This window comes from Psammomys obesus, unplaced genomic scaffold (genome assembly GCF_907164565.1).
Source record: "Psammomys obesus unplaced genomic scaffold, mPsaObe1.curated_primary_1811, whole genome shotgun sequence".
NCBI lineage: Eukaryota > Metazoa > Chordata > Mammalia > Rodentia > Muridae > Psammomys > Psammomys obesus.
The window spans coordinates 27,269,526-27,296,412 of record NW_026596134.1 but is presented as its reverse complement, the minus strand read 5'-3'; the positions used below and the strand labels follow the sequence as shown (position 1 = coordinate 27,296,412).

The window sequence follows — 26,887 nt, the reverse complement described above, 5'->3', positions numbered from 1 at the left end:
AATCTGATTGCAAGACCTGGAAGTTTTTACTTTTATTGGTTTATTATATAATCCTTGTACTCTTTGAAGTAGCCAACCTTTACGTAGCTTTCTTGTAGACTTTTATGTTCTTTTTTTATATTAATTGTATTATGTGTTTGTTTGTACATGTTGTGTTTTGTGTGTGTGTGTGTGTGTGTGTGTGTGTGCGTGTACATGTGAATGTATGTGTGTGTACCACATCTGCCACCAAATTCCTGTGGAGGTCTAAAGACATTTTGTGGAGTGTGTTCTGTTTTTTTTTTTTTTTTGTTTGTTTTGGTTGGTTTGGTTGGTTGGTTGGTTGGTTGGTTGGTTGGTTGGTTGGTTGGTTGCTTGGTTGGTTTTTGAGTCAGCATGTCATTATGTGTCTTCGGCTGACCTGGAATTCACCATATAGACCAGGCTGATCTTGAACTCACGAAGACCTTTCTGCCTCCTCGGTACTAGGATTAAAGGTGTGTGTCACTATACCCAGCTTTCTTCTGCCTTATGTGCGTTCCAACTCAAGTCACCAGGCTTTGTGGCAAGCATCTCTGCCCTCTGTGCCATCTTGCTGCCCTCTTCTGTATTCTTTTAATGTCTAGTTCTTTGTTTCTGTTGCCTACAGTTATATTAAGGTGGTGATCATATGTGTGCACATATGTGTGTACATGGAGATGCCAGAGGTCAGCCATGGATATTGTGCCTCAGTAGCCATCCACCCTGTGTTTTGAGACAGGCTCTCATTGACCTGAAGTTCACAGGGAAACTAGAGTGGCTGGGTAGTGAGCCTCAGGGATTGGCCTATGTCCACCTCCTCGATGCTCAATCACCACACTTGTGGCAGCATATTCGTCTTTATTAATGTGGAGTCTGAGGACTCAAACTCAGAACTTTACCCATGAGTCATCTCTTCAGCCTCAGGTAATCGTAAAAAATTTTAGAGGTTATTATACCATTTTTGTGCTGTATCCCATTGTACATTGTTGCCACTACTTCCTATCTCTTCTCCTTTACCCTTCCTGCTCCTCTTCCTCCCCCAAAATAGTACTCCTTCTGCTCATTTGTTTCAGGACTCTCTATGGAAATAGGCTTGTTAATTTGGTTCATCATGTTGATTAAAGGCCCAGTGATGAGGCGATCTATTTAACTGCAGTGTGGAAACCTAACGGTTTCCCAGAGCCCACAGGAGGACTTCTAATCTCTCAGATGTCAGTTTAGGAGGCAGGGTGTAGACTTTTGCTCCATCTCTGCATGGAGATGATTTCAGTTTATCTCACAGGCTATCCTTGGATGGTGTGACCTGTTTCTCTTTGAGAGGGTCTGTGGATTAGCACGTATGTATTCAGCCTATAGTAATCTCTCCGGTTTTCTGTACAGGAAATTAAGTAAGGCATTGACTCATGAAAACAGAAAAGCATTCATAAACTCCACTGCAGGGAGGAATTTCCTGTTGCCATAGTTTTGCTGTTGGCAGCTTAGAAAGGACGTGCAAGAGAGACTCTGAAAAGCCATAAATAGCCTAGCCTCTTAAATATTATGTGAATGCCTGGTCCTGCTTGCAGCCTCAAAAGATCTTAAATCATTAGATGCCCTTCAGCTCTCTTTGTCCAGATAGTCTGATAGCCACCTCACAGGGTTCATGCATGTCCCAGGGTGGATCATTACTGCAGAGAACGACTGAAAAAGTGGCCTCCTCCTGGAGACGAGTGGTCAGCTGGAGCCCATAAGATGTGTGCTATTCATTTGTCTGCCTTCCTAGCCACCAAGTCATGATGTGGGACGATGTGGTAAAGGCGTCCCTGGGGTGACAGGAATACCGTTGTGGCTATTAAAGCAGTCAAATCACTAAAATAAGCCCTTTGTATATATTCAGCCCCAAATCCCAACAGTATGACAGTGGAGGAAGGTGGACCTGATTGCAAACTGCTTCTGGCTGCACAGTTGAGGATTGAATGATACATTCCACAAAAGTCCTTCTGACTGAGGAAGGTCCAGAAGAGTTTCTTCTCTGCTTTTACAGAATATACCTTCATCCTTTTTTCCTTGCTCTGGCAAAATCCCCAAGGCTAGGTGATTGGTAAAGAAAAATGGGTCAGCTCAGTTCTGGAGGTATAAGACCATGGTACTGGCATTTGCACCTGTGAAAGCCTCACAGTGCCGAGAGCACAGGTGGAGGAGGTGACACCATAGACCAGGAAACTAGGGGAAACGGGCAGGGTTGATCCCCCTACCCTGTTATAGCTGTGAGGTCATAAGTGCTTGCTCACAGTGACCTAAACCTGCAGGGTCCCATCTTTGGAAAGGCTCCACAGCCTCTTACTGCTCCCATGCTTACTGGGGCGTGGACACATTCAAACCATACCCAGGCCATAACAGGGTACCACGTGTCTTAAAGTGAATGTGGCTCAGAAAATGTTTCACTCAGAAGCCCCAAAGACAGTATGCAGAATTAGTTCTTGTATCCCAGGTTAGCAGGGCAAAAACTAGAGTCTGCAGGTCTTGTATTTAAGTCCATATTAAATAGTGACAGGCCCACATCGGCAGCAAGTCAGCTCCTGCACACTCCAGTAGCCCCTGAGCAGCCAAGGTGCTCCTGGAGGCAGGATGCAGCTCTGTGAGCGTTCCTGAGCTCAGCGTCTTTTTCTGTTGTCATGGTGAGAAATTCTTTCATATAGTTCTTAAAAGGGGGGGGGGAGCCATGTTGGCACATGTCTGTAATTCTCAAACTCAGGAGGCAGAGGCAGGAGGATCAGAAACTCAGGGTTGTTCTTGGCTAGATAGTGAGTGTGAGGCTACATGATTATTATAAGTTCTTTTCCTAAAGGTACATAAAGAGTCCTTCCTACATTGGAGCTCACTCAGGTCTATGGACTTGCAGCTTTTACCAAATTAAAATATTTTTTTATTATTTTCATGTGTGCTTCCGGTTACACACAGGTTGTGGATGTTACTAGTGTACCAAAAGCTGATGAGGCTCTGGTTTTATTTGTTCAGCTTTTTCCAAACCTTTGTGCTCCTTTTTGATAATTTCTGTATCTTCCACTCTCGGAGCCTCATTAGGCTCTCCTTGTTCTTTAGATGCTCGAACATGTTTATGACAGTTACTTCTATCTCTGTCTCCCTGGTTTGAGGTAGTTTTACTACTTGGCCTGGCTGCTTCCCTGTGAGGTGCTGCATTTTGTGAATGTCATCACTGTGGACATCAGTGAAATCCCCAGAAGACCCACTTGGTTTTCCTAAGGTTTGGCTAAGGTTGGCTACAGCTGCCTACAGGAGCCTGTGGTGTTCCTGAGGTGTGGTGTGTCGTGACTGACTACCATCCTTTAAACAGGTCGTCTCCACTGAGCCTGTTTGGGATTCACTGTCTTCCGACTGGTAGCTCTTGCCCTGATTATTTCTTGGTTTGGCATTGGGGAAGTAACGTGTATATATGCAGATTATTTTTCAGCCTAGTACTGGAGGTACCTTATTCAGATGCCGAGCCTTGCTGTCTCTGAGGGTTGCTCCTCTTGGGTCCTCAGCCCAGTACCAATACTCTGCAAGCCTCAGCTGCCTCAGACTTTCTGACCTCCATTGTATAGCAGCTTCTCCCTTCAGAGGCCTGTCCTATGCTACTGTCCCAAAAGTCTGCCTGGATAGAGAACTGGGACGGTACAGAGCACACCTTACTTACGTCCGTGCTACCAGCTCCACCCCCACAGGGACCACTGTCTAATGCCATCTTTTGTTGAATCTTTGAAACCAGTTGGGTCAGATGTTTTAGCAAATTTTCTAATTTACAGTGAGAATTATGGCTGGGACAGCAGTTCCAGATTCATTCTGATACTCGTTCATTCATTCATTCAGTCAGTCTGTCTGTCTGCCTGTTTGCCTATCTATGCATGTATGCCATCTTTGTTAAGCCCCACAAACTGCTACCTAAATTGGCTTTGGATACATTCTCATGCCCGTGAGCTAATGAACATTAGGGGAATAGGACAGATCTGGTGGTGTGGTTGGTTAATTAAGTGTTCAGAAAAGGCATGATCATGAATGCACAGTTTCGGTCTCTGTCCTTCTCTCCCTGCTGCCCTTGAACCTGCATACCCACATAGTCTGTGAGATGGTCCTACTCATCATGCGTGCTAACTGTGTGAGATTCTGCTCTGCTGTGCACTGAGAGTCGGGAAGACAAGCGAGCCGTTTCTGCTCTTTCATACTCGTCTCTACAAAGTCCACTTTCTCATCTCAGAATTAAAGACTTAGAGCAAACAAATGAGCTTCAGATAAATATGTTGTTGGCTGGAGCAGATCTCTGCAGAAATGTTTAGCAGTGAAGTTTTTTGGCTTCCTGTTTGTTCCCTGATTTGGTTGGCAAAGCCTCTGGATAATTCCACACACACTAGAGTCAAGAGAAAAATAAACTTCCCACCACACCATTTGTTTGAAAGCTAGAAACCGCCCTCATTTGAAGCTGTACTTATGGATGATTATTTGGGAAATGATTTCCTGAATGACGATTGGCCGTCAGCTCAGCACACAGGGGACTCTGAGGCCCTTTGTGAAGCATCCTCAGCGCCCTGCCCTCGGCTATTCCGCTGCAGTGTCATGTACCACCCTCAACATTTCAGCAGCACCCAAGGGCAGCTGAGCTCTGGGGTCTAGACTAGACTTAATGGGCTTTCCAAAGAACACAGAGCCTTGGGGGCTGGAGAGGTGAGTGGTGAAAAGTACGGGCCGCTCTTCCCAAAGATCCGGGTTCATTTCCCAGCACCCATGTGGTAGCCGCCTCACAACCATCTGAAACTCCAGTTACAAGAGATCATTTCTTGCATTTCCTGGGCACCATACATACATACGTGGTATACTCACATGTATCCAGGCAAAATAGTCACAATAAAATAAAGAAAAGCAGTCCTTTGTTAGGAATAAGCTTTGGTAGTGGAAAAGGATAAGACACACACAGGCCCATTCAGAGTTCTAGACACATGCGTGAAAACTACACAAAGAAAATGGTGTTTTAAGGAAAATACACGTTTTAATCTTAACTGAACAAAAACTTAAATTTAACATGTGTGCATGTATGTATAGTATATGTGTTTGTAGACATATCTGATCTATGTGTTTGTATGTGTGTATGGTATATGTATGTGGGTGTGGTGTATAGGTGTGTGTGGTGTGTGTATGCATGGGGGGTGTGGTTGTGACAGTGAACACATCTGTACATGTGAGAGTACATGTGGCGGTCACAGGAGGACTTTCGGGAGTCACATCTCTCCTCTCATCTTGTTAAGGCAAGATCACTGGTTGGTTCTGCTGTGCTGTGTCTTCAGGTGGGTCTCATGGCTCCCATCTTGCCTGGCAGGCTGGGATTACAGATGTATGCCTCTGCATCTGGCTTTTTTTTTTTTTTTTTTTTTTTTTAAGCTGGTTATAATGGTAGATACTTTTACATCTGGCTTTTTTATATGGGTTCTAAGGATTGAACTTGGGTCGTCAGGTGTATGTGTAAAGCATTTTTAGCTGCTAAGCTATCCTCCTGGACCTAAAACTTAATTTCAAACCAAGACGTGTATGTACTGAGAATCTTATATGCTAGCATTTTGCAATACTTTATCTCACCCAACCATCACTACAGTGAGCGTACCAAGCAACAGAGAAGTGATTACGTCATTGTCGAGTGAAATAGACCCCAGAGTCTAAAACTTTCCCTGTCTCAGAAGTGCTCCGTTGTTCCAGAAGAACAATGTTGTTCCCGACCTGACTGTGAGCATTGACTGATCTGAGGGGAATGTTATGCGTATGTGAAGTCTGTCTTTAGTGTGGAAATCTTAAACAAACAGCTACTTAACTATTGTGCTATTTCAGACGAGGTAAGAATTAGAGCCAACACATCCTTATCCTTCCCAAACGGCTCCAACTGTGCAACAAGCATTCAGACATACGAGTCATGTGACCCATTCTCTTTCAAACTACCACGATGGACAGCCATCTTATTTCTTAGAATATTAGGGATCAAACCCAGAACTTCACCTCCCAGACAAGCACCCTTTCACTCAGCTACACCCACAGGCTCCATAGACAGACAGATAGACAGTTTCCAAAACTCAGGCAGGCTTACATATATTCTAGCTATCTGCTCTGCCTTGACTTCCGTTTCATGCTCAAGACAAAGTTATGTGGATTCCTGGTTACTTTTCCTTATTCAGATTCACACACACAGTTAGCATCCAGAAGTCAAGATTATCAGTGGTGTCCGCTACATCTTGGAGCTGCTTCCACATACTCGAAGCCCCTTCAAATAAAAGCACTGCTGCTGACCGCTGTCTTGTCCAAAGAGTGACCGGCTGTTACTGCTTTGTTATGGGTTGTGCAGTGGGCATTCTATCATCCCTGTCTTAGCATTGGCTGTTATTCACTGTCTTTGAGTCATCCACATTGAATAGTAAACATTTTATTTGAGATTTTTGAGACAAGGTCTCACTGTATAGCCCCAAACTGCCCTCTAACTGAGTTTCTTCTTTCTCAGTGTGCTGAGTTTCTAGATTACAGATGAGTCTATGCCTGCTAAAGGATTTCCTTTTTATGAAGTAACTGTTGAGTGTGGCAGCATTCAGGGCCGTGTGAAGCTCACTGATGGTGTGAGTTGGAGGTGGTCATATGACTGTCAGATGACCTGAGTCATGCCTGGGTTTACTACTAGCCAGGTAATGGTGGCGCATGCCTTTAATCCCAGCTCTCGGGATCCAGAGGCAGGTGGAGCTCCGATTTTGAGAACAGCCAGGGCTGCATAGGAAAACCCTGCCATGAAAAACCAAACCAAACCAAAGAATTGAGCCCATCTAACTAATAGCATTAGCTCTCATGAGATTGCTCAATATCTATTCTCTTCAACAAGATTTAAAAACCATCAACTTTGTTTTCATTTCCCAGAGTGTCATCCTCTGAAGAATTTGATAGTTTTAGGGTTACTAGAAGCATAGCAAGAACATTGAGTATTGTAGTCTTAGACTATAATGAGAACATTCTTTTCTCTGGGAGCATTTACATTTGTATCATGTACATAACAACCTCAGGATTGAGGAGTTGCTTTTTTCTAGGAAAGGAAAGTCTCATTACTTTGACCTTAGGCTCATCTCTAACCTTGCAAAAACATTTTAAAACTGTTCAAAATATTAGTAAAACTGTGGGATTTCTAAAGATCCTAAGAAAAAGGCTGGTCAGGCAGCATCCATTCTATGGAGTAAGGTGTGCAGAGGAAGATGGCGCTAAAAGTAGAAAATCAAGTTGTTGTCCAGAGAACTTCACCTTCCTGGTAGCCATGCCTACAAGGCAAATGCAGTTAATAAATGTTGATGACAGCATTTTTTTTTCTAGCTCGTTGGCTTTTGCTTAAAATCAGCTTGAAACACATCAGAGCTGCCGCATTCATCTCAGAGTCTTGCAAGACATTTATAGCAGGTGATCTTTAGATATTTATAGCAGTTTCCTAACTGTAGGTAAGTTCTTCACACTTAAAACCAGCCATAAACAGTTGAGAAGGACACTTCATTGGGTTAATGGTCTTTTGTGGTGGTAATCATTAATATTTATGAGATTTTTTTTCTTGAGTACTTACATGTTGCCATGTATTTTGCAATTTTGAAGTCATTTTTGCTTTGTTCTATATTTAGCTTATTTCTTTGCATTTTTCATGAGCTTCAGAATGATGAACCTCCAGTATGCTCCAGCCTAAAGCTCAGGGCTCAGGATCATGGCTCTGACTCTGAGAGTCTCGTCATCATCTGCTTGGAGCAGTACCTCAGTGCTCAGTGGGAACCCCTGCACCAGAGTAATGTGGATGAGCTCTTGAAACTAGACTCCTCTTGGGGGCCTCATACCCCCTGTGCAGCCTCCCTGGGTGTGGCCAGGGATTTTGCCTTTTAAAGTGGCTCCCCACAAATGCTCGAATGCTGATTGTGAAAGCTATGGCCTGTTAGATGTGCCAGTGATTTTTGTCTTGCCATGTTATTTGCTAAAACACAATAGGCAACATTTACTAAAGTGCAGTCAAGTCTTTGGGTCCTCAACAGTGTGGTTGGTGGCTTTAGTCTACTCAGAGTGAATGGTCTTACGTTCTCCAGGCAACCTATTCCAGGACCTCCGACTCAACAGGCTCTCAGCTGGATGGTTTCCGACTGTTTGCGGGTACCCTGATTAGAAAAGCTTTTGTATTTAGGTATATGTATTGAGGTGGTTTTTCCTTGGAGGAGGTGAGCTTACAGCACGGTGTCGAGCCTTTAGAATTTTAGGGCACTTCTGTGACCTCGCTCTCCAGGGTTAGTCTCTTACCACTCCTGGTAGAATTGGAAATACAGAGAACTTGGTTCTTGATTTTTGTGAGGGCAGATGGAAAAATTGTTTTTTACTAGCCCTAGATTGAATTTAGCATTTCCTTCAGTTGTCAGCATAGACAGCCAGTCACCTGTGGTTTTGTTGCCAGCAGAAAATAGACATTTGATATCATATCTATCAACAGTAACATTGCTTATGCTCATGACTTCACCACACTGCAGTAGCTGCTAGGCCATTTGCTGGATCTCATTATAAATCTTTACAGCATTTGTTTACCACTTTAAATTTTAAAAACCACGTTAAATTTTTATTCCGTTTTTAAGACAAGACTCTGCTATATATGGTCCAGTCTAGCATGGAACTCACAACGTAGCCCAGAGTTGCCATGAACTTGTGATGCTCCTATCTCAGCCTCTAAAGTAGAAGGATTGTAGGAGTGTACCAATATGCCTGACAGTAGTATATTTTAGATTATTTGATGATTAGCTTTTTCATTCATGTATGTATTAACATATATACACACATATGGGATGCATGCATGTGTGGATGAATGCAGACATGCCTGCATAAGAATGTGTGTGGGTGTGGAGACCAAAAGTTGACATTAAGTATCTACTCAACTTGCTCTGCTGAAACGCTCTCTCCTCATTCTAAGTGCTAGAATTACAGCTGGTCAGCACTGACAGTCCTCTCCCTTGTGGGGCAAGCACTTCAGCCAGTGACCTATGTCCCTAGTCCCCCAGTTTGGTTGTTTGAGAGTAATTTAGTTTATGCATTCACAGATATTCTGAGAAAATGCCCCCATCTACAGACCTCATAGGCCTTCAAGGGAGAATTGGCTGTTTAAACCCAATCACCCAAATGCGTGAAAACCCCTCTCGTAGATAGGTCTTCTCTAGCCTCTTTCCTCCCTAAGTCATCTTCCAAGGCCATTCTCTTAAGGGGATGCTTCTTAAAGCTGTCTCTTACAGTCATCTCATCAGTTGTGTTTTCTTTCTTGTAAACTGTAGCTGACTCCACGGGGACCCACTCTCTGTACACAACCTACAAAGACTACGAAATTATGTTCCACGTCTCCACCATGCTGCCCTACACGCCCAACAACAAGCAACAGGTAAGAGGTGCTCTGTCGTCCATGTTCACTGGCTGTGTTTTTTCCCAGTGGTCTAAGTGGCGAGTTTGTAAAACACAACCGGGATTTAGTCTTGCACCTGTCACAGCAGCAGGACGCTCTGTGCTTTATGGAAGCAAGGAACAGCAAGTGAGCTGAAAACAAATGAAGAGACTCGGATTCTAGGTTAACAGCCAGCTGGATGGCCATGTGAATTAATCGTTTGCTTCTCACACCAGGGATTGAGGTTTTCATGCAATCTGACAAGAACAAATTGAAATCACTGTGATTGGATGACTCTGCAGGGTTGCAAAGGACCTACACCAGTGGGTGAAGATTCTACTCAAGAGGCCAGTGCTTAAAACAGGGAAACACTAATGTTTCCTCTAGAGTCCAAGGGAAATGGAACACAACAGGGAGAAATAGCAGGGAGAGTGTCGGTGGGGTCTAGAGCCATGCGCTTTCTGCATTAGGAAATGGCGAAGGATAGACTTGATAATGTCAAGTGCAAATACAGAGTTCTGCAGAGATCCAGGGGCATGCCTAGTCACTAAACTCAGAGAAGTGAAGAAACTAGGATATGGCAGACGGCTATGGAGAAAAATGGAAACTTAACAAGACTTTTTGGACGATATTGGCAATTACGGTTTGGGAGAGTCTTTCAAAATAAATGACGTCAGACAAATTGAGAAGGCAAAAGTGGACAGTCTCTCCTTCCTTACCGACTGCAAACTGGTCCAATTTCCCTTGTCTTTCTGGTGGGTGTGGATGGCTTCTTTGTCGGCTGTGGGGTGAACATGGCTGGTGCTCTTCCAGAGAGCTTCCTTAGTCCATGATGCAGCTGACCTCACTCCTGCCAGTTACCAAAGTGATCAGAAAGAGGAAACACGACGGTGGGTCAGCATGAGGCTGCAGTAAACCACCTGAAGATGAGCTCTCTGATCTACAGACTCTGGACAGTTGGTAGACTGAGTGAAAGCACCATTCTAAGAGAGACAAGTAAACTCATTCTGACCAGTCAGTGGACATTAATGGGTAATCTATGGAGAGAGAGCTCTGTCACTTGAAGAAAAACATGAGATTTGTCAGGGTACCACATTTAATACCAGGGTGGAGTTGTTGAGCACCAGCACAGTAGTTATCATTTCAGTGGCAACCATGTACATAGTTTAATTTGGGGAGGCAACGGAGGCAAAAATATTAGTCTTAAGTTAAAATATGAAGGTAATCTGTACTGTTACATACTAGGAATTTTTATTCTCTAGCTAATTGTTTTCTTCTGTGTAGATTACTTTATACTTAGGAATATATTTAAGAACATATCTTTTAAAAATAGTTTATATTTATTTAAAAATGAATACAGTTTTTTACATTTAGCATAAGACAAGTGGATTTGAGTCCTTTATTAAAACATGAATTCCACATATCAAGATATATTAAAGAATGATTTAGCAGAAAAAGATAATGACATCTGTGTGGAAATAGAGGTGATATTTGTTTTTATCCATGACCTCACTGTAGTAATGAACTTTGCCTGCTACATTCTCGATAGCAATCGATTCAAACCAGGCTTCATTTCCATAGTATCTGATGTTTAGAAATGAAGGAAACTGTCTCACTGGAAGATAACTTGAACTGCTTTCAAATCCCTAAGGTTAAAAGTATGTTTCCCAGGATTTGAGAAGTTTTGCTGGGCAACTTGTCAGAGGGCCCGGGTTTGGTTCCCAACACCACTTGGTAGCTTACTATGATCCATAACTTCAGTTCCAGGGGATCCAACACCTCTGCTGGCATCTGTGGACATCAGGCATGTAGGTAGTGCATAGACAGATGTGTAAGGCAGAACACTCAAACCATAAAATAAAATAGTTCACTTTTTTTTTAAGTATGTTTACCAAACATTTTTCTCCAAACTTCCAACTCTAATCTAAAAGGCAGCTGTCTCCAGCTGGCAGCCAGCACGAGGCTATTGGTTTTGTGTAATTTACATGTGTTAATGTCCCTAGAGAATTTAAATAAAAACTAAGTTGTGTGAGTGCAGGTTTGTGTGCAGCACAGTTAGTTGCTGCCATGTTCGGTTGTTTCGCTCTTTGGAGAGCTTCCATAAAACAAAGATGAGAAACATAAACTTCACTCCAGTTTTTCCTTTTTAAAAAAAATTTTTCGTTCATTCATTCATTCATTCATTGATTCATTTATTTATTTTTTCCAGTTTATTCACTTTGTATCCCCACTGTAGCTCCCTCCCTCATCTTCCTTCCCTTTTCTCATCTTCCCTCCCTTTTCTCCCCTTATGCCCTTTCCCTAGTCCACTGATAGGGGAGGTTCTCCTCCCCTTCCCTCTGACTCTAGCCAATTTGGTCTCATCAGGACTGGCTACATTGTCTTCCTCTGTGACCTGGCAAGGCTGCCCCCCTAGGGGGAGGTGATCCCTCCAGTTTTCTTACACCGTAGTCACACTATCTCAGAGGCCTCCTCAGAAGGCACTGACTGGCTCCAGGTGCCTGCATTTGACAACCATGACACAGTGTGTATAGCATGAATCAGAAGGTGGTCGGAAGCAGCTCTCTGTAATTAAGGAAGCTTTTCAAACCTGAAACCTAACCTGCCTTTAAATTGTTACTACTTGTGGAATAGTACTAATTTCTGTGTTCCCAGCTTGCAACACAAACTGTCTACCAGGAAACCCCTCTTCTCCACATTTTCTGTAAAGGAAACTGTGACATAATTGTGTTGTAGTTACTTCAGCCATTCCTCATCTCTAAAAATCTTCCCCAATGGCAAGTTTCTTCTCTGAAAAAAGAACACAGCTGTTGCTATAGAAACTGAGGATCTGGACATGTCAGCTATTAGTTAGCTTTATCTGAATGGCTGTATCCTTTATGCAAATTTTAGATTATTCATTTCCACATTCGTCCTTGAAGAGGATGCTAAGACAGGCTAAAGTGTTGACAGGAACTGTGATCACCTGCACCAGTACATGATGTAGAATAGGCACCTTCAACGTAAGGAGTGGGGAGGGTGTCTCCAAGTGTCGGCACTTATATTGGTGCTTGCTTGTTTTCTTGTAGCTCCTGAGGAAGCGGCACATCGGAAACGACATTGTGACAATAGTTTTCCAAGAGCCTGGAGCGCAACCATTTAGCCCTAAAAACATCCGCTCTCACTTTCAGCATGTTTTTGTCATTGTCCGGGCTCACAACCCCTGCACCGAGAGTGTCTGTTACAGGTAGGTATAGATCTACAGTGGCGTGGTGGGTGGTAGCTGTGCACAGGCCCCCTCCCCCAGCTCTGCTTTCTGGAGTACGGTGGGATGCCTGTTACTGTCATTTTTATCTCCACATCGTGTGCACAGTTGGCTGAATTCTCATGATGATGTACCTGCTGGTGTTGGCATTCCCCAGGCGTGTTGGTTAGACACCTGCCGTTTCCATTTGCACCTCCTCCTTAGGTGCTGTCCTTCATCCATGCCATCTGGTCACCAACTAACTAATTACTCATTCTGCTAATTATATATTTCTTTTGGCATGGCAAGAGGAGAGAAGAATGTTCATAATAAATAGAAGTTCGTTTTAAAAAAATTGTTGCTATTAAAAAAAAAAGCCCTTTACTCTAACATTTCTAAGCATACTCTAAGCCTTTTCTGTGTCTTATTAGACATTTGTTGGAATTGTTTCAAATACCCAGAGCATTTCCCATGCACTGTCTACTGGATTTGTGCAAAGGATTTCATACTACCATGTAGGTAAACAGTGAAACCCTTTTGACTAACACCGGGAAGTGTGGCCAGTGGACTACCACACAGTGTATTTTAAAGGAAGCTTTTTCTTGTCAAGCCTTTGTCTAAATCAGCATTGTCCAATGGAAACCGTGCAAGCCACATGCTTCTGTTTTTAATAGGCATTTTTTTTAATTTTGAAATTATAATTTAAGTACATTTCTCCCTTTTGTTTCCTCCCTCTAAACCCTACTATATACCTACTCTCCTTCAAATTCATGGCCTCTTTTTTTCTTAGCAATCATAGGTAAAAGTAATTTTGACACTATTTTTGATTCAGTGTTTTGTTTTATTTGCTAAATATATATGTTATTATTTCTACATTATAATCTGTAATTTAAAATTGATATCGATTGTGACCCTACCCTTTTGTTGTTGTTGTTGTTGTTGGTGGTGGTGGTGGTGGTGGTGGTGGTGGGGTTTTTTTGTTTGTTTTGGTTTGTTTCAAGACCAGGTCTCACTGTGTAACTCTGGAACTCACTCTGTAGACTAGGCTGCTCTTAAACTCATTGTGATCCACCTGCCTCTACCTTCTATATTCTGGCATTAGTGGAATGAAAGGCACACACCACTACACCTAGCTGACTGTGACCTTTCTTTGGACTAAGTTGAATGCCTTTTAGCTAGAGCACATCTTGATACTAAAGTTTCATTAAATGAACTTGGTCTTAGGATTTCATAACACTTATAATTGAAAAATATAGTTACATACCCAGATTATTTCAGGACATTTTGTGAAAGTTTTGTCTGAAGCTTGTGTCAGTTTTTAATTTCATATAACTAAATTTTAGTCTGATTTAACACTCCTCATCACATGTGCTCAGTAGCCACTCTGGACTGTTAGCCGCCTCCAGCACTGAGGGCGGTGTCTTGGCCTTCCTCAGAGTTTTCTTTTGTTCACACCTCACACACAGATACATAAAATGCTGAAAAATGCTGTTTTTTTCTGTCACTCTTTGGAATTCTTACATAAGGACCCCACCTTTTCTTTTTAAATTTAATTTATTTTTTTCATTTTGATTACATTTATGTCTATGCACCATATGCCTGCCTGTTGCCAGCAGAAGCCAGATGAGGGCGTCAGATCCTCTGAAACTGGAGTTATGGGTAGTTGTATACTGCCATGTGGGTGCTGGGAATTGAACCTGGGTCCTCTTGAAGAACAGCCAGTGCTTTTAATTACTGAGCCCGTGAGAGCTCATCCTTTTTTTTTAAACATAATTTTTTATTTATTACAATTTATTTACTTTGTATCCTACCTGTAGGCCCACCCTCATCCTCTCCCAATTCTGTCCACCATCCCTCATCTCCTCCCATGCCCCTTCCCCAGTCCACTGATAGTGGAGGACCTCCTTCCCTTCCATCTGACCCTAGCCTATCAGGTCTCATCAGGAGTGGCTACAATGTCTTCCTCTGTAGCCTGGTAAGGCTGCTCCCCCCTCATGGGGAGGTGATCATAGAGCAGCCACTGAGTTCATGTCAGAGACAGCCCATGTTCCCCTTACTAGAGACTGAGCTGCCACAGGGAACCCATTTTTTTTTAAATTTATTTATTATTTATAAAGTATTTTGCCTACATGTGTGCTTGAGAACCAGAAGAGAGCACCAGCTCTCATTGTAGATGATTATGAGCCACCATGTGGTTGCTGGGAATTGAACTCAGAACCTTTGGAAGAACAGCCAGTGTTCTTAACCTCTGAGCCATCTCTCTAGCCCCGGAGCCCATCTTTTTAACCCAGCCATGTGTGATGCTCATGGGAATTCTGTCCTGGAAACAGGACACCCTGGTTCATGACATGAGATGGATGGCCTTGAATTTTGTAGTTGCCAGCCAGGCCTCAAGGCCTAACATTTTTCATTAGTGTGAATATTTAGCCGTTTAAATCCAAGAGAATATGTCAATTTGTAAACTTACCAAAAGAAGTCAGAGACAATTTTGAGTCAGTGACCTCTGTTTTCTGTTGTTAACTTAAGACATGGAATTGTTCTGTGTCCTTCCCACATGGAATAGGCGTGTTTTCTGAGTTATGGGGGCAGGGTGTCGGGAGGTGTCTGGAGGCCTAGGACAAAGGTCAGCTGTGCTCTTGCATTCTTTAGTGTTGGTGAACAGGGAAGAAGGAGCTTATTTTCTCATGAAAATAAATGTGTCCTGGAGCAGAATGGAATATTTGTGCTGACTTCAATGTGGTCTGTGGGTCCTTGTGTGAATTTTTCCCATGTCCTAAAGGCCCCTTCAGACTACAGGGGATTGTGTGTCACACCCTGTTGTTAATTTAGAGCAACCAGTGCTTTTTTTCTCCAGAGGTAAGGCTAGAACCCAGGGCCTTAGTCATGACAGACTGAGCTAGATCTCAGCTCTTAGATGTCTTTGAACATTTAAAAGTTCTGAGGCAGAGATGTAGCTCAGTGTAGAACACTTGTCTGTCACACATTTCCAGCCCCAGTCCTCTTGGCCCAACTTCTCCACTAGAAACACTCATTTGTTGTTTTGTTTAATTAACATCTGTTTGGTGTGTGATATCTGGATGGAACCATAGTTTTATCAAGTGTCTTGCTGTAATGACTTGGAAGACAGGGTCAGTATAAGGAGACATTACAAGGATATTTAACCAAGAAAACAGGACTCAGCATATTGTGTGTTGTAAAACAGATGTATGGAAGTTAGCAGGAAACAGGGAGCCAGTTCAGGAGTGGGGAGTAGGTGTGTATCCTAAAGACAGTGATGGAAGGGCATCACTGCGCTGTTAGAGTAACCCTGGGGAAACAGTTACTCAGGGTCTCCGTGGAAGACAGTTTTGCCATCCGCTTATGTCTTTATTTAGTCCTGAACCTACCATGTATGTATCAGAGAGAACAAAGACCATTTCCTGCCATGGATGCAGAGAATGTGTGCTCAAGTTTGCTGGTGGTTGATCAGAGTGCCCTCCAGCTTCTGTTGTTATTGCCATGAGCTTAGTTGCCTGGTCCCAGCTGATAGATCTGATTAGAAATGACAAATGAAAAAGACAAAGGAGCTGCATTAAAGTAAAAATGCACTGAAAACCGTCAGTCTGTGATTATTGTCGGAGGAGGTAGAAAAGCCATTCCCATCAAAGTTACAGATTCAGTAAACTTAGCAGCCTGGGGTCATCTGATTTGAGGGCACCTATGCAACTTCACGATTTCCAGTATTGAATGCTGGCTCTAGCATTGACCATCAAAGGTTACAAACACCGCAAAAAGAGACAAACGAGTGCCTCATAATGGCAGAGTGCCACCCCACCCTTGTCCCTTTCCCCAATCAAATTAGACTGTGATCAAGCCTTTGAGTCAAGGCGCTGTAAGGAAATGCAGATGATCAACGAGCAGATTTATTCTCCACAGAAGTTACTCTCTCAGCAACCAACAGCCAAGTTTCTTCAAAGATGCATTGCAAGAAAGAAAATCATAAGAGAATACACAGATGAACAGTGAGTAAAGATTACCTATCAGGATAGCGTGCATAAGGCCCAATCCGTTCGTTAATATTGTCCCTCCCAAATAATCAGTTTCAATGTGTGGATCGTATTGAAACCATACTCTGTCACTCATGCACATGTGGACATCTGAAGCAATTGGAAATTGGACCACAAACTTGATGAAATTAAGGAATTATTAATTTTAAAAGTGAAAGTTATAAAACTAATAATATTAAACAGAATGACCTATGGTCTCCAAAACAGAGGTTAATTTGGATTTGTAGCTACATTAAGAAAACGTGTTACTTCTCTCAGAAAGGTTTCCATTTCCAGTAGTTAAGATAGGATAAATATTGGAGAGTAAGTGTGATGTGTAGTGCAAAGGACACTTGGAGCTAGACCAGCTGGATCTCAAAGTTCCCCTCTGCAGCAGATGGCTGCCTGTAGGACCTGTTTAAAATCCAGCTAGTAGGCAAGCGAGTGTGGCACGCACACATCCTCAGCCCTGCCTGGTCTCTCCTCTCAGAAAGAAGGCATCTGGGTGGTTCATCTAACGAAGAAAAAGTCCAAAGAGGCGGGGGATGCACCAAGCCACAGTTAGTCCTACAGCTGGCCTTCCTGCTGCTCTTCGTGCTTAAAACTCCGCAGCCCAGCCTGCTGTCTGGGCCCTTCAGGCCTGCTCTCTCAACCCCTCCTGACCCCTCTCCACACCTGACCTCACTCTCAAGAGATATGTCATCTCCCCAGACATGTGCTGTGCTGCAGCTCTGCTTGAGCTGCTTGTGGGCATGTTGCCCCCGTACACATGTACACCCCATCTCTGCTTATGTTGCTTGCTCTTTGGTATACATTCTCTCTCTCTCTCTCTCTCTCTCTCTCTCTCTCTCTCTCTCTCTCTCCCCCACCTTTGGAGCTCCATGAGCATTGCTGGGGAGATGAGCCCTGTTGGGATCCAGACAGATGAGCTGCATGTGAGTGTGTTAGTAGCCAGGGTCCAGGTCTTCTGCTTGCAAAGTTCTTCAAATGTTGTTCTTTCTAGCCCCAGCTGCTCCCAAAAGGGACACACCTCTGGGGTGTGTTCAGTGTTTTCTTGTTCTTCTTCTTACTGTTATTATTATTATTTCTTTGCTTTGCTTTTTGTGACAGGGTTTTTCTGTTGTAGCCCTGACTATCCCGGAACTCTCTCTGTAAACCAGGCTGGCTGGCCTCTGCCTCTCAAGTGCTGGGATTAAAGGCATGTATGCATCACCACTGCCCAGCTCTGTTATCATCTTTTAGTCCTGTTTATTTCTGCTGTTTCTGCAGTCCTGGGGACTGAGCCCTGAGGCCCAGCACATGCTGTGCAAGTGCTCTACCCCGAGCGGCATCCCTAGGCCTCTTTTCACTTTTATTCTGAGATAAGATCTCACTGGGTTTTTTCTTTTTATTTTTTTATATTAATTACACTTTATTTGCTTTATCTTCCAGATGTAGCCCCTTCCTTCCCTCAACTCCTCCCTGCCCCTCTCTAAGTCCACTGATAGGGGAGGTCCTCCTCCCCTTCCATCTGACCCTAGATTATCACGTCTCATCAGGACTGGCTGTAATGTCCTCCTCTATGGCCTAGCAAGGCTGCTCCTTCCTCAGGGTGGGTGGGGAGGTCAAAGAGCCCACCACTGACTTCATGTCAGAGACAGTCCCTGTTCCACTTACTAGGGAACCCACTTGGATGCTAAGCTGCCATGGGCTGTGTCTGAGCAGGGGTTCTAGCTTATATCCATACATGGTCCTTGGTTGGAGAATCAGTCTCAGAAAAGACCCCTATGCCCAGATATATTTGGTCCTTGTGGCACTCCTGTCCTCTCCAGGTCTTATTAATTCCCCCTTCTTTCATATGATTCCCTGCACTCTGCCCAAGGTTTGGTTATGACTCTCAGCATCTGCTTTGATACACTGCTAGGTAGAGTCTTTCAGAGGCCCTCTGTGGTAGGCTTCTATCCTGTTTCTTGTTGTCTCCTACTTCCAATGTCCATCCCATTTGTTCTTCTAAGTGAGGATTGATCAGCTTACCCGGGACCTTCTTGTTTAGCTTCTTTAGGTGTACAGATTTTAGCATGTTTATCCTATCTTACAGGTCTAGTATCCACTTATAAGTGAGTATACACCATGTGTGTCTTTCTGCTTCTGGGATACCTCACTCAGGATGATCTTTTCTAGGTCCCACCATTTGCCTGCAGATTTCATGATTTCCTTGTTTTTAATTACTGAGTAGTATTCCATTGTATAAATGTACCACAATTTCTGTATCCATTCCTCCTTTGAGGGACATCTGGGTTGTTACCAAGTTCTTTTTGGCTGTTACAAATAAAGCTGCTACGAACATGGTTGAACAAATGTCCTTGTTGTGTACTTGAGCATCTTTTGGATGTATGCCTAGGAGTGGTATAGCTGGATCTTGGATCTCACTAGTTTTACAAGCTGGTCTTGAACTTATTCTGTAGCCCAGGCAGACCTTGAACTTGGAATCCTGCCTTTGCTTCCTGAGTAGCCAAGCTTACACCGCTTCACCACCAGGTCTGGCTTCATTTTTCTGTCCAACTTGAGGTTGAAATCAATTGTTCATTGCTATTTACCTGCTTCCAAAATTCAAGCTTCTTCTTTTTACTTTTGTTCTTTTCATTTCTGGAGGGTTTTTTTTTGGTTTTGGTTTTTATTTATGTATTTGTTTGGTGGGGAGCATGTGCCACAGCATATGGGTAAAAAGTCAGAGGACGGCATACAGGAGGAGGTTCTTCCTTCCCCTCTGTGGGCCCTAGGGATCAAACTCAGATCGCCCCGCTTGGTGGCAAGTGCCTTTACCCTCTGAGCCTTCTTACTGGCCCCTCCCAGTAAGGCTCGCTTTGAACTAGCTGTGTAGCCAAAGGTGACTTTGGCTACTAGTCCTCTTTCCAAGTACTGGGATTTCAGGTACACCCCATCATGCCGGCCTCTAATGTTTTAGCTTCTTACTCTGCTTTGTTTGCATTAAGACTTGTGTTCAGCTATCCTTAGGGCATCCTTGTTTAACAAAGTGCTATTTTGTACCAAGATGTATTACTTCATTCAAGGTCTTTGATGCTACAAACCAAGTAGACACAGCCTGGTGGTCGCCTCTTAGACCAGGAGAGTTATATGGATGATCCCATTATCAGGTACCAAAGGGAAAGAGGAGAAAGTTGTAACCTTTCTTGGAGGTTAGGGTGGAGTCATCAGGGGCTCTGTTGTTGATACAGCTTGCCTTCGGCCCTGGCACTCTCCATGCAGATCATGGTGTTTTCTGGAAAGTTAAGGATTTGTACCCACAGTTTCCCTAGAGATGAATGCTGGGCACACTCTGGATCTCCCTGTTGTTTTCAAGAACTTTGGAGAGCATGTCCATAGAGGAAAATGGACACACATTTCCCTGGTAGAATGCAAACTTTAAGTCAATGATTTTCTGGAAGTTTGAGAGCCAGTGACCTTTCTAAAGTCCCTTTCAATACTGGCCTTCCCCCAGCCCACCTGGGTGGCAGGTTCTAGTCCTCCATGCTGCTTGGTGAACAGGTTAAAAACAGGTGGCTCATTGCCAAGATACAAGACAGCAAAGGAGGCTAAGGTAAATGTGGCTGAGCAGAGGCCCTTTAAAAATCCCTTGAAAATAGCAAGAACCACTTATAGTTAATTTTAGGGATTCTAGGAGTTCTAGCCAAACTTCGTTTTGAATTGAGGCAAAGTGTTCTGATAAGCCTAAACCAGCTCTTACCATCGAGAGTTTAGCATCTGTAGCATCTAAGTCAGTGATCCTCTTAACCTTGTGGGACCGTGGAAGTTAGTGCAGCTAAGGAAACACTGTGGGAAAGGTGCCTTTAGGCTCTCATCTCCTCACGGTCTTCCTGAGGATTCTGTTTCTAATATTGCAGACCTGATTACTGTCTGTATCACTTACCTCCCATCTGTGGTGAATCACAGATAATTACATGGTAAAGACTCAGTTTTTTCCCCTCACAGCTCGTTCTAGAAGCTTCTAATTATTGGTAGGTGGCCTGAGTGTGTTTGTCTAAAGTTTTGTAGTTTAATAAATAGATCTATGTACTGTTCCCGGCTCAGGGGCAAGTAGACGTGCTCACAATCACACCCCTGCTGAGCATGTGCCTCTTCTTAGTTAAAATAAAACCACAGCTGTTTCCTGAGGAGGAATAATGGTCTGAGTGAAATTAGCAAGAAGAGAAATTGCCAACTTTAAGATGAAAGATATTACCCGTTTCTGGATTCTCACAGGATTCCTTGTAGAAAATCTACCAAATCTGGATTTCAGTATTTTCTGCTCAACTTCAGAAGGGGGAAAGCTAACATGATCAGATTAAAATTACACAGCTGTCAGCAGTCAAGCCAGACAGTTCACACTGACAAGAAAAATTGCCTTTGTAATAGTGTGTAATTAGGCCCTAATGCATGCACAGGGGAGTCTGAGGCGGCTTCTGCAGTTAGAGCATGGGCGTTGGCTGACACCTCCCTTTGTCGTGAAGTGAGCCAGGTCCCTTTCTAAAGATAACTTGTGAAAAGCTTATATCATGTCCAAGCTATCTCCTGACAGTATAGCTTTTCCATTTCATCTAAGTATAAGCCTTCACTTGTAGATTTATCTATCCCAATCCTGTAAGATACAGAAAATTTTCTAAAAGTTCCTGAATATCTTAAAGTGAGACCTCCCACCCCATTTTGGGGAGGGTGAGACTCGACGTCATTTTGTGGGCTGCTGTGAAACTCAGGATAGCTTAAAATTCACAGTCATGCTCTTGCCTCAGCTCCTGAGTGCCAGGGTTAGAGACCCTGACACGCACGACCTTTACAGTAAAGAAAGCAGGCAGCAGAGGCCTTCAGTTTACTTTGAAAGCACACGCTCCAGTTGTACCCTTTCTCTTGGGAATTTAGATAAAATGTTTTACAGTGCACCGTTTCATGACTCACTTCTAAATCTTATGAAAAGGGGGATCATCATTTTTAGCCATGTTGGGCTTGGCTGAGGATATCAAGCCTGATCTGGAAAACTGATATAAGACAGAAAGCTTCTATTTCTACCCAGCTTCTGTTGTTTTAGGAAATTTTTAATATTTTTCTCTTTGAGATTAAAATTAGTAGATTGGTATAGATGTTTATGGTCATTTTTCACAGGCTTAGTTTTTTTAGCTATGTGTATGCAAAAGGAATGATGGGAACAAGCTTTCTTAGGTCAGTTTGACTTACAAGAAACAGTAAAGGGAAAAGCAGAACATTTGGACCAAAGAATAGCTCAGATAAAAACCATGATTTTCAACTGTGGTAGTTCTATAAAAATCATAATTACTATTGATTTTTTAATTTTAAAATTATGCTTTTAATCTGGCCTCATAATGCCTCATGGACCAACAGATAATATTTGCTTTATTAGAAATCACTCATTTCCCATAGGTCATGTATCTTCTGACATTTTTCTGATGAGCTGTGTCTTAGCTGCAGGCTTTCTGTCTCAAATGGGGACACATGTGTGTTCTAACAGAATCTCTGTTCTGAAAGGTTATGTGATGATAGCAGCCTCCACCAGAAATAGTCTGTAGGTATTTAAAATAGCTTCTAATCTCTTATGTGGAACCTTACAGTAAGCCGCCCCCACCCCGTGATAATGTGGCTATTTGACTCTAAGCCTTTAGGTGGAAAATAGGGTCTGCCTGGAAAAAAGTTCAAGCCTAATGGTTGATTGAAAAAGTTGACTCGTTAAGCAGAAATTTTTATTCTTTCTTGCACAAAATGGGTGATTGTTTTGCCTTTAGCACATGTTCCTCCCTTTCCTTAGAACTGAGGAGCAAAGTCAGGGCCTTGAGTGTACACACTAGACCTGTGCTTTGCTACTGAGCTGCAGCCCCAGCCCTTTGTCACAGCACATTTTATCCCCACATTGTAATAGAAGACAGACATACTGACACACGACTCATCCTTTGTTCTTTGCTTTGTGTCTTAGCGTGGCAGTCACCAGGTCCAGAGATGTGCCTTCTTTTGGACCTCCCATCCCTAAAGGGGTCACCTTCCCCAAGTCACACGTGTTCAGGGACTTCCTTTTGGCCAAAGTGATTAACGCAGAAAACGCTGCTCACAAATCCGAAAAGTTCCGGGCCATGGCAACCAGGACCCGCCAGGAATATCTGAAAGATCTGGCAGAAAAGAATGTCACCAACACACCCATCGACCCTTCCGGCAAGTTTCCGTTCATTTCTCTGGCCTCCAAGAAGAAGGAGAAGTCTAAGCCTTATCCGGGAGCGGAGCTCAGCAGCATGGGGGCCATTGTGTGGGCCATTCGGGCCAAAGACTACAGCAAGGCCATGGAGTTTGACTGCCTCCTGGGAATCTCCAACGAGTTCATTGTCCTCATTGAGCAGGAGACAAAGAGTGTGGCTTTCAATTGCTCCTGCAGAGATGTCATAGGGTGGACCTCCAGTGACACTAGCCTCAAAATCTTCTACGAGCGGGGAGAGTGCGTGTCAGTGGAGAGCTTCCTTAGTGAGGATATCAAAGAAATTGTCAAAAGGCTGCAGGTGAGACTTTTGGAGAAATTCTTGTTCCTAAAGGTTCCAGGATACCAAAGCCAGGGCATAGCAGCTTGGGTGACATCACTGGCTGCTCTGGCAGTTCCCTTAATGGTGGGTGAAGCAATACCATTTACCTGATGCTCCTTTTCCCATCATTTCCTGAGAGAAGTAGCAGCAAAGGGAGGGAAGTCACATTGGCTGGGGGTTTGTGTTGGAAAGTCACCGGCATGTCACCGGCACGTCACCGGCATGTGACCTGACCTCACTGCCTTGGTGATTGGTGTTGCTGTAGTTGCTGAAAAAGCTGTTAGATTATCTGCCACCGTGGATTTTTTTTTAAGGGCAGTTGAATGCAGAATACAGGTTCTCTTTGCCGCCAGCTCTCTGGGGGTCTCGCCAAGCTTTCCCTGCAATGTCAGGAAAGCCATTGGGCCCTGTGGAGGCAGCCAGTGTGTTGTGTTTGCCTCCTGGCTAGAGGCTAGGGAAGGGGAGTCACCAGCCTGCCCCCCAGCCAGCTGTAGGGCGTTCAGGAATAACCCAAGGCAGTATTTTTCCACCTGAGTCTACTATTTGATAACCTGGAGCACGTAACCCAGCACCTCTCATTCCCTTGTCTAGTTTGTTTCAAAAGGCTGTGAATCAGTGGAGATGACTCTGCGAAGAAACGGGCTCGGACAGCTTGGCTTCCATGTCAACTATGAGGGCATCGTGGCGGATGTAGAGCCCTACGGCTATGCGTGGCAAGCAGGTCTGAGACAGGGCAGCCGCCTGGTGGAGATCTGTAAGGTGGCGGTGGCCACCCTGAGCCACGAGCAGATGATCGACCTCTTGAGAACGTCTGTCACAGTGAAAGTTGTCATCATCCCTCCCCATGAGGACTGCACCCCACGGAGGTAGGTGTGAGTTGGCCGCTGAGGTCGGGGCTCCTGGGCCACATGGAACATCTGTTGATAGGCAGCTAGGCAGCCAGAGAGAAGTTGACCTCTTGTAGCTCCTCAATGGAAGCCCTCCCAGGATGCAGCTTGGTGAGTGGCCGACAGTCTAGGATCTGCATCTCTGGGAGAGTAAAGCTGCTGCTGCAGACACAGTATCTGCAGCACCCATCTTGAGCCAGTAAACACAGAGCACATCACACATTGGCCTGTCTGAATCTTTTCCTTCGTGTTCCGTGATGATTGGACCGTCTTCACTCCCATTTATCTCATTGCTGTTTAAAACCCAACTGTTGTTGTGAGCCCTACTGTCTGGGTCTGGACAGCTGAGCCTGACTTCCAGGCTTTTTCCTGGCAGCATCTGTGGGGCCAGGAATGGGCTTCAGATGAGTCACTGCTTTGCTTGATGCTTTAACAGCTTGTCTGTAGCCTCCTAGAGGGAGGCCCCAGAAGCCCCTGCCTGCTCAGCCAAGCCAGCAAAACTTCACTTCTTTAAAACTTCACTTCTTTAAAACTTCACTTCTTTACTTCTGGGGAAGTTGCTTGCTGGAACAAAACTAATCAGCTATTTTTTCCCCCTTTAGGTTTTTGCACATTATTTTTGGTTGGTTTAAAAAAAGTCTAGCAGGGGTGAGGGATGGTTGGCACATGCCTTCAGTCCCAGCACTCAAGAGGCAGAGGCTGGCACATCTCTGGGTTAGGGGCCAGCCTTGTCTTCAGAGTGAGTTCCAGGACAGCTAAGGCTATACAGAGAAATCCTGGCTTAAAGAACAAAAATCAAGAAAGATATGTTGTTTATTTTTAGCCACCATTTTCTAAAAATTTCTCTTAAGATTTTTGTAGTTAATTCTTAGACCCTTTAAAGCCAAAACATAAGCTGGGCTGTGGTGGTACAGAGCACCACAGCATCACGAGGCAGAAGCAGAAGGATCTCTGAGTTTAAGGACAGCCTGGTCTACAGACTAAGTTGCAGGACAGCCAGAGCTGTTACATAGAAAAAAAAACCTGTCCAAAAAAAAAAAAAAAAAAAAAAAAAAATATATATATATATATATATATATATATATGTATATAATAGATCCAAAATATAGTTCTTATTTGTCCCCTAAAATGCCCAGTCCTATGTGTGTCTGAGTATTCATGGACTTAAGATTGGCAAATAGTAGAATATAAACTACTACAGTGGATAATTTGTGCTACTTAAAGACTAAGTAGACTTCAGTTAAAATCAGTCTTTGTTCCGAGTAGTACTTATTTATGACACTTACCAGGTGGGCAGCCTGGGGGGTCGTGTCAGACACAGTAAAGTCCTTTAGTCTGAACAGGTTAAGAATACTCTCTTCTAGATAGCCAAGTGTTTGAAGAAACAAAAATATGTACCCGCACAACTTTAGTTTAGCTAATCTGGGATATAGGGTCGGGGTGAGGGGCTGTCCTGAAGTCATCCAGATGTATTCCCTGTCTGCTGAACGCTATCATCTTAAATCTTCTGCTCATCTGGCACAACACATGGTGGCTCAGAGGGCAACTGGGCTCTTATCTAGTATATTCTCCAAGTGCCCTGCACTGCTGTACTGCCCGCTGCCCTTTGATCTCCCTAAACAGGAGATAGTATATAATCAGGAAAAAGTATCCAAGCTCTCAGAGTCCCAAACACTGGATCTGCTCTTCTTTCTAGGCTCCAGGTTTGTGGGGAACGGAAAGGAAACCATTGGTAAGAGGGTGGACACAATGGAGCTGCCTCCCTTGCTGCCACTGAAACTGAGTGATTATTACTCACTGAAACTGAGTGAGGAATGGTTTATTGACAGTCTCATCTAGGCTGGGTTTACCTTCTGTGGAGTGTTAGGAAATACCAGTGGCTGAATTTTTACTTCAGTGTTCCAGGTCTTCGGGGAGAAAAGCAGATACATGAATTAATGCATTTAATTCTTTTAGCAATCCTATGAAGTGATTGTATGACCATTATTCATGTTTTTAAAAAAACAGATAGGGCCAGTGTGATGACTCAGTGAGTCAGGTCACTTACGCCAAACCCGATGACTAGAGGTTAATCCCTAGATCCTCCTTGGTAGAAGGAGCTCCCACAAGTTGTCCTCTGACCTTGACCTACACACATAGTGGCACACTCCCACAGTAAACAAACAAATAAATAAATGGTAATTTTACCAAAAAAGAGTGGCTTTTCAAGCTCCCCTGGCACTGACTCCAGGCTGTAAGCAGTACTCTGTAGGTTGGCACAGACCGTTGCCCTATATGCTAGTATAAATCGTGGATGTGCTGGTAAATTTACTCAATTCCTGGTTCATGGTGTCACTTTTTCCCCACTGGCCTCTTTGAAGCTGCCAACGTGACATGTGTAAAGGCAGAGTTGGACCAGATGGGACAACCTGTTCTGAAATCAGTGTGGGCGACTCCCACACACCGGAGGGAAGGAGCCACATCTATCTCCCACTGGAAATCACGCATGCCATCTTCTCCAAGCTCACACATGTCAGGTGCTGAGCCGGGAAGCCGGGTGAAGGCTCAGTTCTAAGCCATGGCCCTCCCGCCCCTCTGTGCAGGTGGGAAATTGTGCACTGTGCAGATGCCTTCGCAGGCCTGAAAGCTGTTTGCTTCTACAGAAGTGGCTTCAAAGGGAACAGTTGAAGCATTAACACCTCGTTACAGTTTTCAACAAAATAAGAGAACACTCTTCTGTCTCTTCTCTGCACTTCACACTCCCACTGCTGTTTTCTCAGCAACTAATTACTCTG

At 43.8% G+C, this 26,887-nt stretch overlaps 1 protein-coding gene across 3 annotated transcripts in view; it reads left to right on the top strand.

Moving 5' to 3' along the window:
• The window catches only part of Sipa1l1 (signal induced proliferation associated 1 like 1), a 288,319-nt gene that overhangs the window by 205,209 nt on the left and 56,223 nt on the right, over positions 1-26,887 (top strand). For all 3 annotated transcript variants that reach the window (XM_055593255.1, XM_055593253.1, XM_055593254.1), the window contains 4 exons: positions 9,327-9,430; positions 12,499-12,656; positions 22,635-23,205; positions 23,818-24,092. In XM_055593255.1, coding sequence (XP_055449230.1) covers positions 9,327-9,430; positions 12,499-12,656; positions 22,635-23,205; positions 23,818-24,092 — 1,108 coding nt within the window. The remainder of the gene's footprint in view (positions 1-9,326; positions 9,431-12,498; positions 12,657-22,634; positions 23,206-23,817; positions 24,093-26,887) is intronic.